The 12,570-nt window shown below is 39.3% G+C and overlaps 1 protein-coding gene across 1 annotated transcript in view; it reads right to left on the bottom strand.

The window, feature by feature from the left end:
• Positions 1-12,570, bottom strand: part of LOC125761024 (uncharacterized) — a 151,638-nt gene that overhangs the window by 12,413 nt on the left and 126,655 nt on the right. Inside the window, exons 5-8 of the mRNA XM_049421758.1 lie at positions 11,862-12,009; positions 10,604-10,746; positions 4,407-4,645; positions 1,284-1,740 (exon numbers count right to left, since the gene is read on the bottom strand). Of these exons, the coding sequence (XP_049277715.1) occupies positions 1,284-1,740; positions 4,407-4,645; positions 10,604-10,746; positions 11,862-12,009 (987 nt within the window). The remainder of the gene's footprint in view (positions 1-1,283; positions 1,741-4,406; positions 4,646-10,603; positions 10,747-11,861; positions 12,010-12,570) is intronic.

Genomic DNA, 12,570 nt, shown 5'->3' with positions numbered 1-12,570 from the left:
AAACGAAACAAAGAAAGAGAGAAAAGAAGGGAACAGTATGAGAACGAGAGGGGAGAGAGAGAGAGAGGATTATGGTAAATATTGGAAGCTACGTATGAGTAGCTTAAATTGTCCTAACTGTACATATTGGTGAAAAATAATATACTTAAAAAAAAACACATTTATTTCGTCACCACGTGTTCGCCGTGGTTGTGATATGAGGGTAAATAAATTAAAATCCTTTTCTTTTTAACGAGCCGGCTGAATGGGCTGCACAAAATAAATAAATAAATAAAAAAGAGGGAAAAAAGAATTGTACAGTGTGTAGCAAAATAACCCATCAGGGTGAATACCAGACACCAGCGCGGGGAAAGTAAGCGTTTCCATACAAATGGAGACGCATGGTCGTTTGTACAGTAGTAGCAGAAACAAACTAAATACCAAAATGATGCTGTTTTATAATACAAATCCCTTTCGTAGTTTTCATTTTATTTGGAGGAAAAAAACTAAAAAAGAGTTGAAATATAGTAGAAAATAATAAAAAAAAATTGTCCGAAACGTAATTACACGTTAAAAGCTTGTTTGGAGACAATTTGCTGTATGCCAAATACGGATAGTGGTATCTGATTTAGCTTCATATGTTTTGGGGGGATATATTTAATGGATTTTACCGGTTTTATAGAAGTTTTTTTTACAAAACCAAAAAAAAAACAAAAAGGAAAACATTCTAAATTTGTGCGGTGTGGTGTTGGTGCGACGTTCGCAAGAACTTGAACTGGAGCTGTTTTACACGTGCAATGTGTTGAACGGTGTTACATCAAATCAAACTCATTCAAATCTGCAAATCGGTGCAAATAAAATTTGGTGAATTATTGAACAAACGGTGTAAAAAGGGGGGTATAAAAAGGGGGGGTAGGAATTAAATTAAAACAACATTATGCATTGAGTGTGTCTGGGTGTGGGTGTGTGTTTGGAAAGCAGTACCAAAAAGCAAACCCGGGATTGATGTTTTAGCATGTTAAGTAGGTGAGATAATACATTTGAGTAAGTGAAGTTTCGTTTCACCTTTTATGCGTAAGGAGCACACATTATTAAGAGCAAAACAAGGGAAACAATCGGTTGCTGATTGTTTGGAAAGTTGGGAACAGTTCGTGAGGGGTTTTTCTAGTATTCTGTACATTTTCGCACACACGCGAAAGGCTTCAAATATGGTGAACTGATGAACAATAGCAACAACCGATCGTGACTATGGAAGGGGAGAATTGGGGAGACGGGGTTGGTGGGGGAGTGGTGGATAAACATACTTCTCTCTGCTGCGCGTGATTCTGTGCGTAGAACTGGTGCGACGGTATGTCCGCGGCCATCTTCGATTTGGCGAACTCGATGCGCATAGCGCCACGGTCGGATGACAGCAGGAACTTGCCCTGCAGGGCGGCCATCGCTCCCGCCGCGCTCACCACATCCTTAAACTCTACGAACGCAACCGGGACCGGGGTTGACGCAACACCGCCCGTCCCGTTTACAAGCGTGTTGGTGTTGGTAGTAGACAGTGCGTTACCGTTGCTGATGGACAGGTTGTGATGGTTGGTGCAGTGGCGATAGATACCATTTATGATGTTGTTGTTGTTGTTGTTGTTGTGGTTGACATTGCCTGCAGCAGCGGCAGCGGCAGCAGCAGCAGCGGCGGCAGCAGCAACAGCAGCAGTAGTAGTTGTTGCTGAACCCTTAGTGTGCAAACGAAGGCGACAGAAGCCAGGCAGACTGTTGTGGTTGGTGGGTTGGTGAGGGGTGGTTGTGCAGAATTTTATGGAAGTTTTTTTTTATTTGTTTTTTTTTACGATGGTTTTGCAAAAATAGAGGGTACAAAAAAAATTGAATAAGATGGGCAGGGAAATAGGGGAACGCAAAAGTAAGGAATTTAATCGGTCATGACAATTTTGAAGGATGGCGTAAAATAAAAAAAAGAAGGAATGACAAAGCATGACGTTACGGGGGATAATTGTTTTTTTTTTTTTGGTTTTGTTCGGTCAAGGAGCAGCCAGTGGGGGAGAGGTGATTTTAATATTTGTCGTTTGCAATGGAAATAAAATGGAAAATAGGTAATAAGGAAGTACGTGTTAGAAATGGTGCATAATTCAAATAGAGCTTTGTTTTGAAACATTCATTCAGGACGGTTAGAACTCGGGAGCAACAGTGAGCGTAACCCTATCGGAAGGCCGTCCCACTAAAGCCCGTCAGTTCAAGATAATGATGCAAGAGGAGGGAAATTTTTTTATAAGTTCGTAAAAAACACGATTTACAAAATACAAAAAACCAGACAGCCGAGGATACAGCAATCGGATACAGATAGAGAGAGAGAGAGAGAGAGTGAGAGAGAGAGCAAGATAATTTGCATGTGAAGATGATGTTTATGATATGGGGTACGAAAGAGAAACGAAAAGAAACTTGAAACAGTGAATCAGGAAAGCATTCCGAATCAAAAAACTAAACCTAAAAAAACAAACAGATTAACATTTTCATTCAACCGTACTCGAGTGGAAAGGAACTGAGAGGAGCGTGGAAAGTGTTTGTTTCATTAGCTAGCGAGGAAACGGGCGGGGGCGGTTTTTTTTGGGGGGTTTATAGTAAAGTACGGTACGAGTGAGTGAGTGGATGAGAATAGTAGAGTTTGAAGTTTAGTTTAGTGGCATTGAATATATATATAAATAACGAGCTAAGTTGGATGCAGTGAGTGTGTGTGTATGTGAAAACATTTTGGTGAAACGGGGATGCAGTTTTGGTCTGTTTGGTTTCTTTTATTCATTGAACATGATTTTGCTTTTGTTTTATATATGTATATAGATTAAACGTGGTGCATTATAGAAACAAGTTGCGCTGTGTTGAATATATTTATATATAAGGTATGTATATGAAGTTAGTGGGGCGGTGGGAATTTGCTACAGTTGGATGGATTTAGTTTTCATTTTTATTTAATGATGCAATTTGTTTTTTTTTTATTTTTTTTATATTTTAACAATACAGTTCAGTAGGGGGAGGTATTAACGTATTGGTTTATCTTAGGGTCATCAAGCTAAAGTGTAACTAAAACCAGTTTAGACAAAAAGTTCAACCCGTTTTTTCATGGTTCTTGTCCAAAATTGCTTAATTTTTTCTTAGTATATGTATTATTCATTAAAAGTTTTTTTAAAACAGAAAATAATAATTGAATGTCTCTCGTAATACATAAACATAATTATAGAATTAGAAATTTGCTTTTTTGGTAATGAAAGAAAAGCTTTAAGAATTAAATATTAATGATGTTCAACGAAGTTACTTACTATAAAAATGTTTTTCTACAAAGTTAGAGCAGTATATAAGATGTAATTTTGTAGATGATTTATACATATTTTTTCGCATACTATTACATTCGTTGTCGCCTGGGCGCCATACAGCTTTCAGGATACTTACTAAAAAAGTTTATTTCAATAGGTAAAATTTTGTTAAAAATCGTTTAAAAATCACAAGTAGAAAAAAGTCACCACGATTATCATCACTTTGCAAACCATCATTCTATTATATTCATCATCTATTATTTTAAGATTTTCTTTCATTCTAAAAAAAGCAAAAAGTCCCTATATGCTTTTGGGGTAAAATAAATTGAATGGATAACTGGCGCCGTAAAAAAGGAAATAAAAAAATGCTACCTTAGCATCATTAGGACGACCGACGGGTAAAAGATAAAAAACGGTTTTGTTTTTAATTGACTATGACACACATCAGACGAATTTCTAGTACAATTTTTGGCATGCAATACATGTGGCTTATCTGTGAAGACAATCTTCAATTCCTTCATGAAAAGTCCGTTCTTTTTTTAAATTGAAAAAAAGTAAACAAAAAACTCAGTTTCAAATCCAAATCAGAACCAAACACACGCAGTTGCACGCTACAAACACATACATCCACTAGAAATGAACGGAAGACAAATTAAGTCCAAATTGGTTTGTGAATGAGTTTAAAGATTAATCGTACTTCCCAAAGGCGACGGGAAACTCGTTCTCGACCACTCAGCCACCGGTGGGCGATAAACAAAATTAGAAAGAGAAAAATAAAAATCGGCCCAAAAAACGGTCGGGCCCGCAAGAAAACAACATCGCATAAAATCGGAAGAGAAAAAGGGTAGACACAATTTGATAGACGGTGGCACAAAAAAAAAGATTCCAAAAAAAAGCTCATCAGGGAATGGGTTAAACAAGTTGATAGATGAAGATAATGAAAGATAGCCAAAAAAGAAGACAAACAGACGAGCGAATTAAAGGAGAAAATGATATAGGGAAACAGAGAGAGAGAGAGAGAGAGAGAGAGAAAGAGTGACAAAGAGCGCGAAAGATAAGGCGCTGGGGAAAAAGGGGGAGAGGGTGAAGGGAACGAAATGAGAGGCGACCACTCACCTAGCGAAAATTTCTTTCAGCTCATGCTCGGAAACAAACTGTCCCAGATTGGCAACGAACAGTGTCGAGCAGGGAGCATTGGCGGCTAGCGGCGGGTTCGGTGGCTGATTGCCACCAGCAGTGCTACCGACCGGACTGGCCAGTGCCGGACTGGGCAAAAAGTGGTTCGCTGGCAGGCCGGCGGACACATGCATCGATGCTGGATGTATTGCTGACGGGTGCGGCATTTGAATTTGCTGCTAGAATAAAAAAAGAGGAAACAAATAGAAGATAAGGCACCGCACACAAAGAGCAGACATGAAAGAGAAGAAGAAGAAGAAGAAAGATGGGAGAAACAGGGAGAGAGCGAATGTGTCAGAAAAGGGTTAGGTATAGGTAAAAAAAAGGCATATTACTGTAAATGTATCTGCATGAGTTTAGTATGTGGTCGCAAAACCTTGATGACGTGATGTATTAAATAGGCTTAATAGGAAGGTATTAATTGTTATGAAATTTACTCCCGAACAAGACAGGGAAAAATGGTAGGGTCTGATATTTATGGGCAATAACTCGTAAAAGAAAAGTTAAGAAACTTTTTTAACTTTTTCAAGAAAATTTCGATACTAAAAATGTTAAATTACCCAAAACATCGCCAAAAGATTGTTTAAAACCCCATACCAAAATATTCGCAAAAAAAAAATAATGGTGAACAGGAACATAGGCCTCCACTCCCCGTTCGTAATATATTTCCCAGGAGCAAAAGTTTGTGCAACATTTGCAGTCGTCCATATTTTGTCTCATTTTCACACAAACCCCAAACATCTCACAAACTCTGTACTTCCGCCATTTTTACCACATCCCAAGCCTACCAACAAGTGTCGTTTCCTCGAAGGAGGCCCATAGAAGCTGCTATGTGTGTATGTGTGTGTGTGTAACTTTTAATTAAAACTTCATTATTATGCAAATGAGCCAAATTTACGCTCCATTGCAGTGGTTCACCGGAAAGCGCAAAGCTTTCAGGTCGCATCCTTTCGCTCGCACTGGTGCATTTGTGTATGTGTTTTTTTTAGAAGGATACGATGAAATGCGATAATGGGTGGAAAACGGAAAAAGCAAGTTAAACAATATGTAGACTTAAGAAAAAAAGCACAAAAAAAGACAACGCTTCCACGAATCACTGCCACGAGTACTAGTTTGGGGGCGAGAAAGCCAAAAAGTATGTTGCAAAAAGAAGAAAGAACAAAAAAAAAGCTTTCCCGTTTGGTTCGGCAATCGAACAGGGAAAGGGGGGTTTTTCATTGGAGTGTATTAGAGAATTTAATTTTCCTCCGTCGATTAAACCGATCCTTATCGAGTCGTGGAACGATTTTAATGATCGTTTCGAGCAAACCGTCTCGACCATTTGTTCAACAAAAGCCCTTCCCGACCTAGCGGCTTAAAGTAAAGTGAAGGAAAAAAGCAAAAGAAAGAAGCATAAAACAAAGTCCTTCGGTGGAAATTTGGCGTTTTTTTACTCTCCCAACATTACGGTCGATGCTCATCTCGTTCGACAAGCTGCTTAGCGAACAACAAACGAATCATAAAATCTGTCATCGAACCACCGAGATCATGAGCCCCCCCCCCCTAGGGGAAGGCTGTTGAGCAGCGCCTCCATAATGCGGATTAAGGACGAAAGTTGTTCATTGTGGGTTGTGTTTTTTTGCTACGTCGAGGGTAAATTCCCTTTTTGGTTCGATCATGAAAGAAGCGTAAAACTGGCATGTTGTACGAAAATCTGCTTAACCATTGATCCAGGGAGTGGGTTGCGTGCTTAGCTTGATGATGGGACAACCAGTTTGGCTTCATTGCTTGCCGGTTTTTAGTATGGGCCAGCTTTGGGCAGCAGTTTTTTTGTATCCTTTCGGTGTGGGTCTTCTAATCTGGTATGGTGGACAGTAGTTTTCCCTCTCGTTTCATGTATCCGGGTCATATTTTGGGGGTAGAAAAAAAGTTAGACACTTTCTTTGTACCTTTTTTGTTGTGCAACCGGCATGCAAAAAAGGCAACAAGACAAACATGACCCCGTTCCCCTGTAGGAATCTGTTCGATTGAAAAAGGATCGGAAAGGATTTGAGAATTATTAATTGCGTGGCAATCATTAGGAAAGGTGATCTCGGTGTGACCGGGTACCGTGCATTAAGCGAGATTTACTGTCCCAAGGTTCTTCTACCAGCTTATGACAGGATTGTATCGGAAAGTGGGACAATCTTGTTAGCAAAACCTCCCTTTTTTTTACGTACCGGAAAGGAAAGTTAGTGACAGTGGTTATCATCTTCCACACCTAATGGCGTTAAGTGAAGGAATTCGGAACGGTTTTTTTTGTTGCAAGTTTCTTCTTTACTGTCCAAAATAGGATTAAAAGTACTGCTGCACGATAAGCATCCTGCCCAATCAGTCGGAAAAGCGAACGAAGTATTGAAGCCGGGAGCAAATTGTTTTAATTTTCTTACGAAGGCCACCCGAACTGCATCCTGCGGCCGGTTTGGTGAAAAGTGAAAATAGATGTCAGGTGCCAGAAGCGATTTAATTCACCCCCATGAAAGTTGCTTGGACCCGATGCGCAAAGATGATTGGATGTGAATGATGGCGATAAGGATTTCGATGGACACGAACGCAACAGCGTTGAAAGCGTTGATGGAAAATTTATTTTCATTAAAATCCAAAAATTAATTCCCGTTTTCATCAACGCTTCATTCGCGCGACCGATTCTCCCTGGTTATCCGGTGCAGGTTGCGACTTTGCCTGATCCCAGCAAAAATGGGGCAAAGAAACTATTCTTCGCCTGGCGAAAGAAATACCTTTCGCAAGAAATGGTAAAGAATTTAATCTCAACTGACGCGATGGCGTAACTTTTCCCTCGCCTCGAAACCGGTGGCGCACCACCCCTTTCCAAACTGGTTGCATTTTTGCAAAAGGGCAGCCAGGAAAGCAAGCGAACAGCGTACAAACAATTCATCTTCAAACGTGTACCCTGCTGCCGGTTAAATGGTGGTGGTTCACTCCTCACAACCTTTGGCGCTGCTACAGTTTTCTTCAATTCCCGCACCAGCGGCACCCCAAAAGACGCGAAGTCCTTCCGGGACGTGAACATAAAGCCAAATGGTATACTTTGTTGCTTTTCATCTGAAACGTAAATAAAACAATTTTTGTTCGGAGCTGTTTAATTTTCTCATGATCTCCGGCCAGGTCTCGGGCGATGGAACTTCAGCACGGTTGGCGGGAGTAGAGCACATAAATGAAGAAGAGAACAAAAGCCAGAACAATATAATGGGAAATGGTGGAAGAAGAAAGGAGAAAAAACGTTTTTTTTTGCTTGTTGTTTTTTCTCCTATCACTTCCACTGAGAAAATAGCCAACGAGTGAAGTCCACCGGTGGGAACTCCTTGGAAAGCTGTGTATGCACTAGACACCGTACAGAAATCATAAAAGCGGGCGAGGAAAAAATCACAATCGGAGCATGTTATTTTTTTTTGTTCTTCAATTATGAGCCTGAGGGAGTTAAATCTGATTCACTTCAGGTAAAGGTTGAAAACTTGCGGTTTTTTGGGGGAAAAATTGAAAAGAAAATACGTACAAAAGGGTATGTACTAGCAGCGCTTAAATCGTGGTCTTAAGGATTAAAGAAAATTGCACCTTCAAATAGGCCATTTGTTTTTGGCCACTAGTTCTTACCCATCCATTCTGAGCTACTTTTTTTAGGTGGATATGAAAACAATATGAAACTAGTGTGAAAACATTTTTTTGTACATTGTGCAATCGATTTAATATCCCTGTTGGGGAAAAAGGACTACTTAAATAATGTGACAAATATTACAAAAAAGTAGTAAAAACCGCTGTACTTGTTAGTAAAAAAGAAAAACAAAGCGAAGCTAGATTTACATCGTAACCTGACAGGAATGTGTTGTGAAACATAAGCAAACAAAATCAAGTTTGAATGAAGAGTTATCAAACACCTACAGTATCGTAAAGCAATATTCCTCACCATTACGAACGGTTCTAGGTAACCCAATCAAAAAAAAAGGGTTACTCCATTTCCGCTTATGAGGTACTGTGCTTGTGCGTATTTAGAAGACGATAAAGCTTTATGGCTTTATTCCTAGTCGTTAAATCGAATGAGGATACTAACGACACAGGTGGACCCTTTTGTTTTTTTTTGGGTATGGCGTCTAAACGATGCAACAAACAATACACGGAGGATGTGAGTAGAGTAGTAAAAGCTAAAAGGCTTCTGAACAGATCCACGGTACACGATAACGCTTCATGAAGTGCAGGATGAATGCTGTTGATGGCTTAATCAAGATAAAACCTCTCGGAAGATAAACATTTTGGGGCTACGGCGAAGAACTTAATAAAATCATCAATTATAACTATAATAATTTACTGAACAAATGATAAGAAAAGTAACAAAAATCTTCTAAACTCTAGAAATTAGAAAAAAATATTCTCATCTACTTTTAATCGTATAAAAAAAGGCTAGATGTCCGCTAGATGTTAGACTGTTAGATGATAATGAATGTTGATGGAAAAAGCTTATGTTGGTACTAGGAATAAAAAAAAACAAGCAACAACGGTGTATAACGAACGATATGTACATTCAACTTGGCAAGTGGCTTTATTATTTCCTAGCCGCAAGGTTTGCAGCGAGGATCATAGAGGCGCCAGTGAACACAACGATCATATTTACAACGAATATTAAAACGCAACTCAAGATGCAAATAGAAGCAACAAACGCTGAATAAACGCGCAGTAAACACGCGGGAATTGCGGGTGGGAGAGTGTGACTGGTACATTGCAGTTCCGTTGTTCTCATTACGTATATATGTATACTCCTTGGTTGAACAAAGAAAGGTGTACAGTAAAGGTGTGTACATTTCAAAAGAATTTCTAGCACGCTTTTGATGACACACAGGACACACCGGTGAGAGGCGGTGAAAGGTATGGCAAACAGTTGAACAAGGACGTTTTGTGTGGAAATAAAAAAATATCTCACGAGTGATATCCTACACGATTTAAATTATGCATGGAACGCGGATAGGAAAATGGGGAGGAAAAGCAAGGGTGCCCTATGTCTATGTTGTATTGCTTAATAAATGTTTTTAGCTGCCAGCAATGCTAAGAATACATGGTGTAAAACAGGATTGAGGAAATGATTGTTGCTTGCTAGTGGTGCCGTAACGTTTAAACTGGACGAGGAGGTCTTAATGATTGCACACACGGTTTATACAATTGATAGGATGATATATCAAAAACCCAAAAAAAAAACTTTAGAAAAATTTTTCCATCGATCATTGGAACTAGAAGCATGACGGTGACCATTTTCTTTAGATCCTTTTGCTTCTTTTAGAATTGCGTTCCTTTGTCAGTAGTTGTCTATTCTATACTAGCTTTTGGTGCAAAACAATCACTTATTGATAGAAGAAAATATATTGTGTCTTAACACTAGACTGACCGTACAAGTCATTTTGACTGGAACGCTTCATTTTCATCACATTATTTTTTGCGGTTTAACAATCCTAAGGTAGTTGAAGCATGAATTTTACTATAGTATGGTCGCAAAAAAAAAAATAACATAAACTCCAACTCTTCGAAATTGTTTAAAAATTAACCACGAACGAAAAAACGCTTAAAACGCTTAGTACTCCTAGTGGTAACTCTAGAACTACCGAACCAGTCATTTTGACTGGAACGCTTCAATTTTGTCGCATTATTTTTTAGTGTTAAACAATCCTAAGGTAGTTGAAACAAGAGTTTTGCATACACATTCTATAGTATAATCTTCAACAAACAATATAATGATCTCCAACTCTTCGAAATTGTTTAAAAATTAACCACAAACAAAAAAACGCTTAAAACGCTTGGTACTTCTAGTGTTAATAGTAGTAGTTTCGAGCGGACATTTTTATATGTACACAGGGCATACTGTACAAATATCGCGTTTTGAAATCCTATTCATCAACAATGGGCGGAGGGAGATGCCAAAACTACACAAAAATATGACAAAGTTTGTTCGAGTGGGTTCGAAAGTGGTAGATGGTGATAGATATAGTTGTTAGTTTGCAGGTAGGTAGGTAATAAGAATAGTAGTAGCTAGTAAGATGGCTTCATATGTTACTTACTTGGTGCATGGGCTGCTGCTGTTCGAGGACTTTGTCCGTATTTAGTCAGAGGTAGGACCGTACCGGCACCTGCGGATGCAGTGCCGGATGGACGAGCGTTGCATGCTGCAGTGCGGCTGCACTCGGCAGCTCAGCGGCCGCCGCCGAGAAGGCTAACGGATGATGCCATAGTTCCGGGCCGCCAGGAAAAAACGGTGTACCTAAGTCTGACAGAAATATTCAGTTAGAGTTCTCGGGCGGTCAGCACGGGCTGGGGGGTAAATTTTGTGGTATTGTAATTTTTTTTCTTTCTTCAGGACAGTATTTTCAATTTTACATACACAACACCGAACATTGTGCTAAAGGGATATGAATTAATCGACACTGTTTGACACGGTTTGAACTACATCTTCGAGCAGAGCACGGCTCGGAATGTTTCTGTTTTGCAGGATGAGTTAATAGATGAAGTGAATCTTGTGGACCATTGCTTTATGCCGTTGGCTGTGCTTGCTATTATTGGTTGTACAAGAATTCCAATCACTTTGCTACGAGACAAATTGGTCACTTCAAGCACCGATCGCTCCGTGTCGTTCTAGTGCTTGGCGGTTGTGAAAAAGGGGAGCATTTGTGCACGCACTTGTGTGTTGGGATTGTCTCTGTGTGGGTGTGGGACTGGAGGTATACATGTCCGTCTGGATGTGTGTAGCAGCACAATAGTGACTATTTTTGGGGTGCATTGTAGCACGCTTTACTACAAGGTGCTGCTATCGAATCGGGATGAATCGCAATAGTTAGTGTTTTCGGTGTGCGTGCACTTGCTTAACAATACTAATAGAACATTATTTGAACAAAAAAATGTACAACTCTAGGGATATTCTGTTGTGCTATGCCGGTCTTTACTACAGTACTAGAAAGTGCTTCGTCTGCTATAAAGCTTACAAGAGATAGAGAGAGGTCAACTGTTCTCACTAATGCATTTTAAAACACGGTTTAAGTTGTTAAGTTAATCGACAGTAGAAAAATGAAATATAATTTTTGATATACAATTTCTTGAGATCGATTGTAAAATGTAATGATCAGCCAATAGTAGCTTAAAAACAGTACAAATTAAATTCTTCTCAGCACACATTTTCCTGTTGATTGAAGCATCGAAACAAGGAGCACAGTAAATCCATTATCCTGCGTCTCAGGTTTGACCATTTTGTTTTTCTTCTTCATATCACAAAACGCAGGACAAAATACGAGCCACTGAATGTGAATGTTTTTTTTTGTTGCGGAGGGGTAGGTGAGTTTTGACGTGAAGGAAAAAGGAAAGAAAATGTAACGAAAAAAAAGTACTTACGTCCAGCAGTAAGTGGGTGCATCAATGCAGGATGTGCAGCTGTGGCCGCTGTATTAGGTTGTGGTTTTGGTTTGCTGACTTTAGTGTTACTCTTGGCGAATTCCAAGCGTATTGTTTGGGGCATATCGGGATCGAAGCGTACACCTTGCTGCAAGATTTACATTGTTTTTTTTTTTGTGGTTTGTTTCGTTTTTGGTTGGTCGATTTTTGTTTGAAGGATTCGGTTTTTTTGGCGGTTTTTTTTCGTGCACGATTTTGGGTTCCGAATACAGTTGGCACGTGAGATGTGCAGGATTTGTTTTGCATACGATTGTCACATCAAAACGGTGATGCATTTTACGAGCATACGGGCGATGGCGTGTGCATTCGGTATTTTTTTTTGCGTTTCATCCATGGGGCGGGATTTTTTATTTTTGGTTTTATCGCGAGGGATTTTTTTAAAAATTGTTGTTCATTGTTGCAAAAAATTGTAGCGCAGTGAAATTGATTTTGGAGTTTTTTTTTTGTTGGTGCAATTTCGTGAGTGATTTTTTTTTTGTTTTGTAGTTGATGTTGAACAAAGAACAATAACGAATTATCCATTTGTAGTCGAGTGCCAAAAATGTATGGATTTTTCGATGGCAGCACCAATACACAACAACAACAAAAATTAGACAATGTTTTTGTTTTGTCGGTACAAAAGAGAGAAGAAACATTGGAGAAAGTAGAA

Source organism: Anopheles funestus, chromosome 2RL (genome assembly GCF_943734845.2).
Source record: "Anopheles funestus chromosome 2RL, idAnoFuneDA-416_04, whole genome shotgun sequence".
Lineage (NCBI taxonomy): Eukaryota > Metazoa > Arthropoda > Insecta > Diptera > Culicidae > Anopheles > Anopheles funestus.
This window is presented reverse-complemented; position numbering and strand designations above follow the sequence as displayed.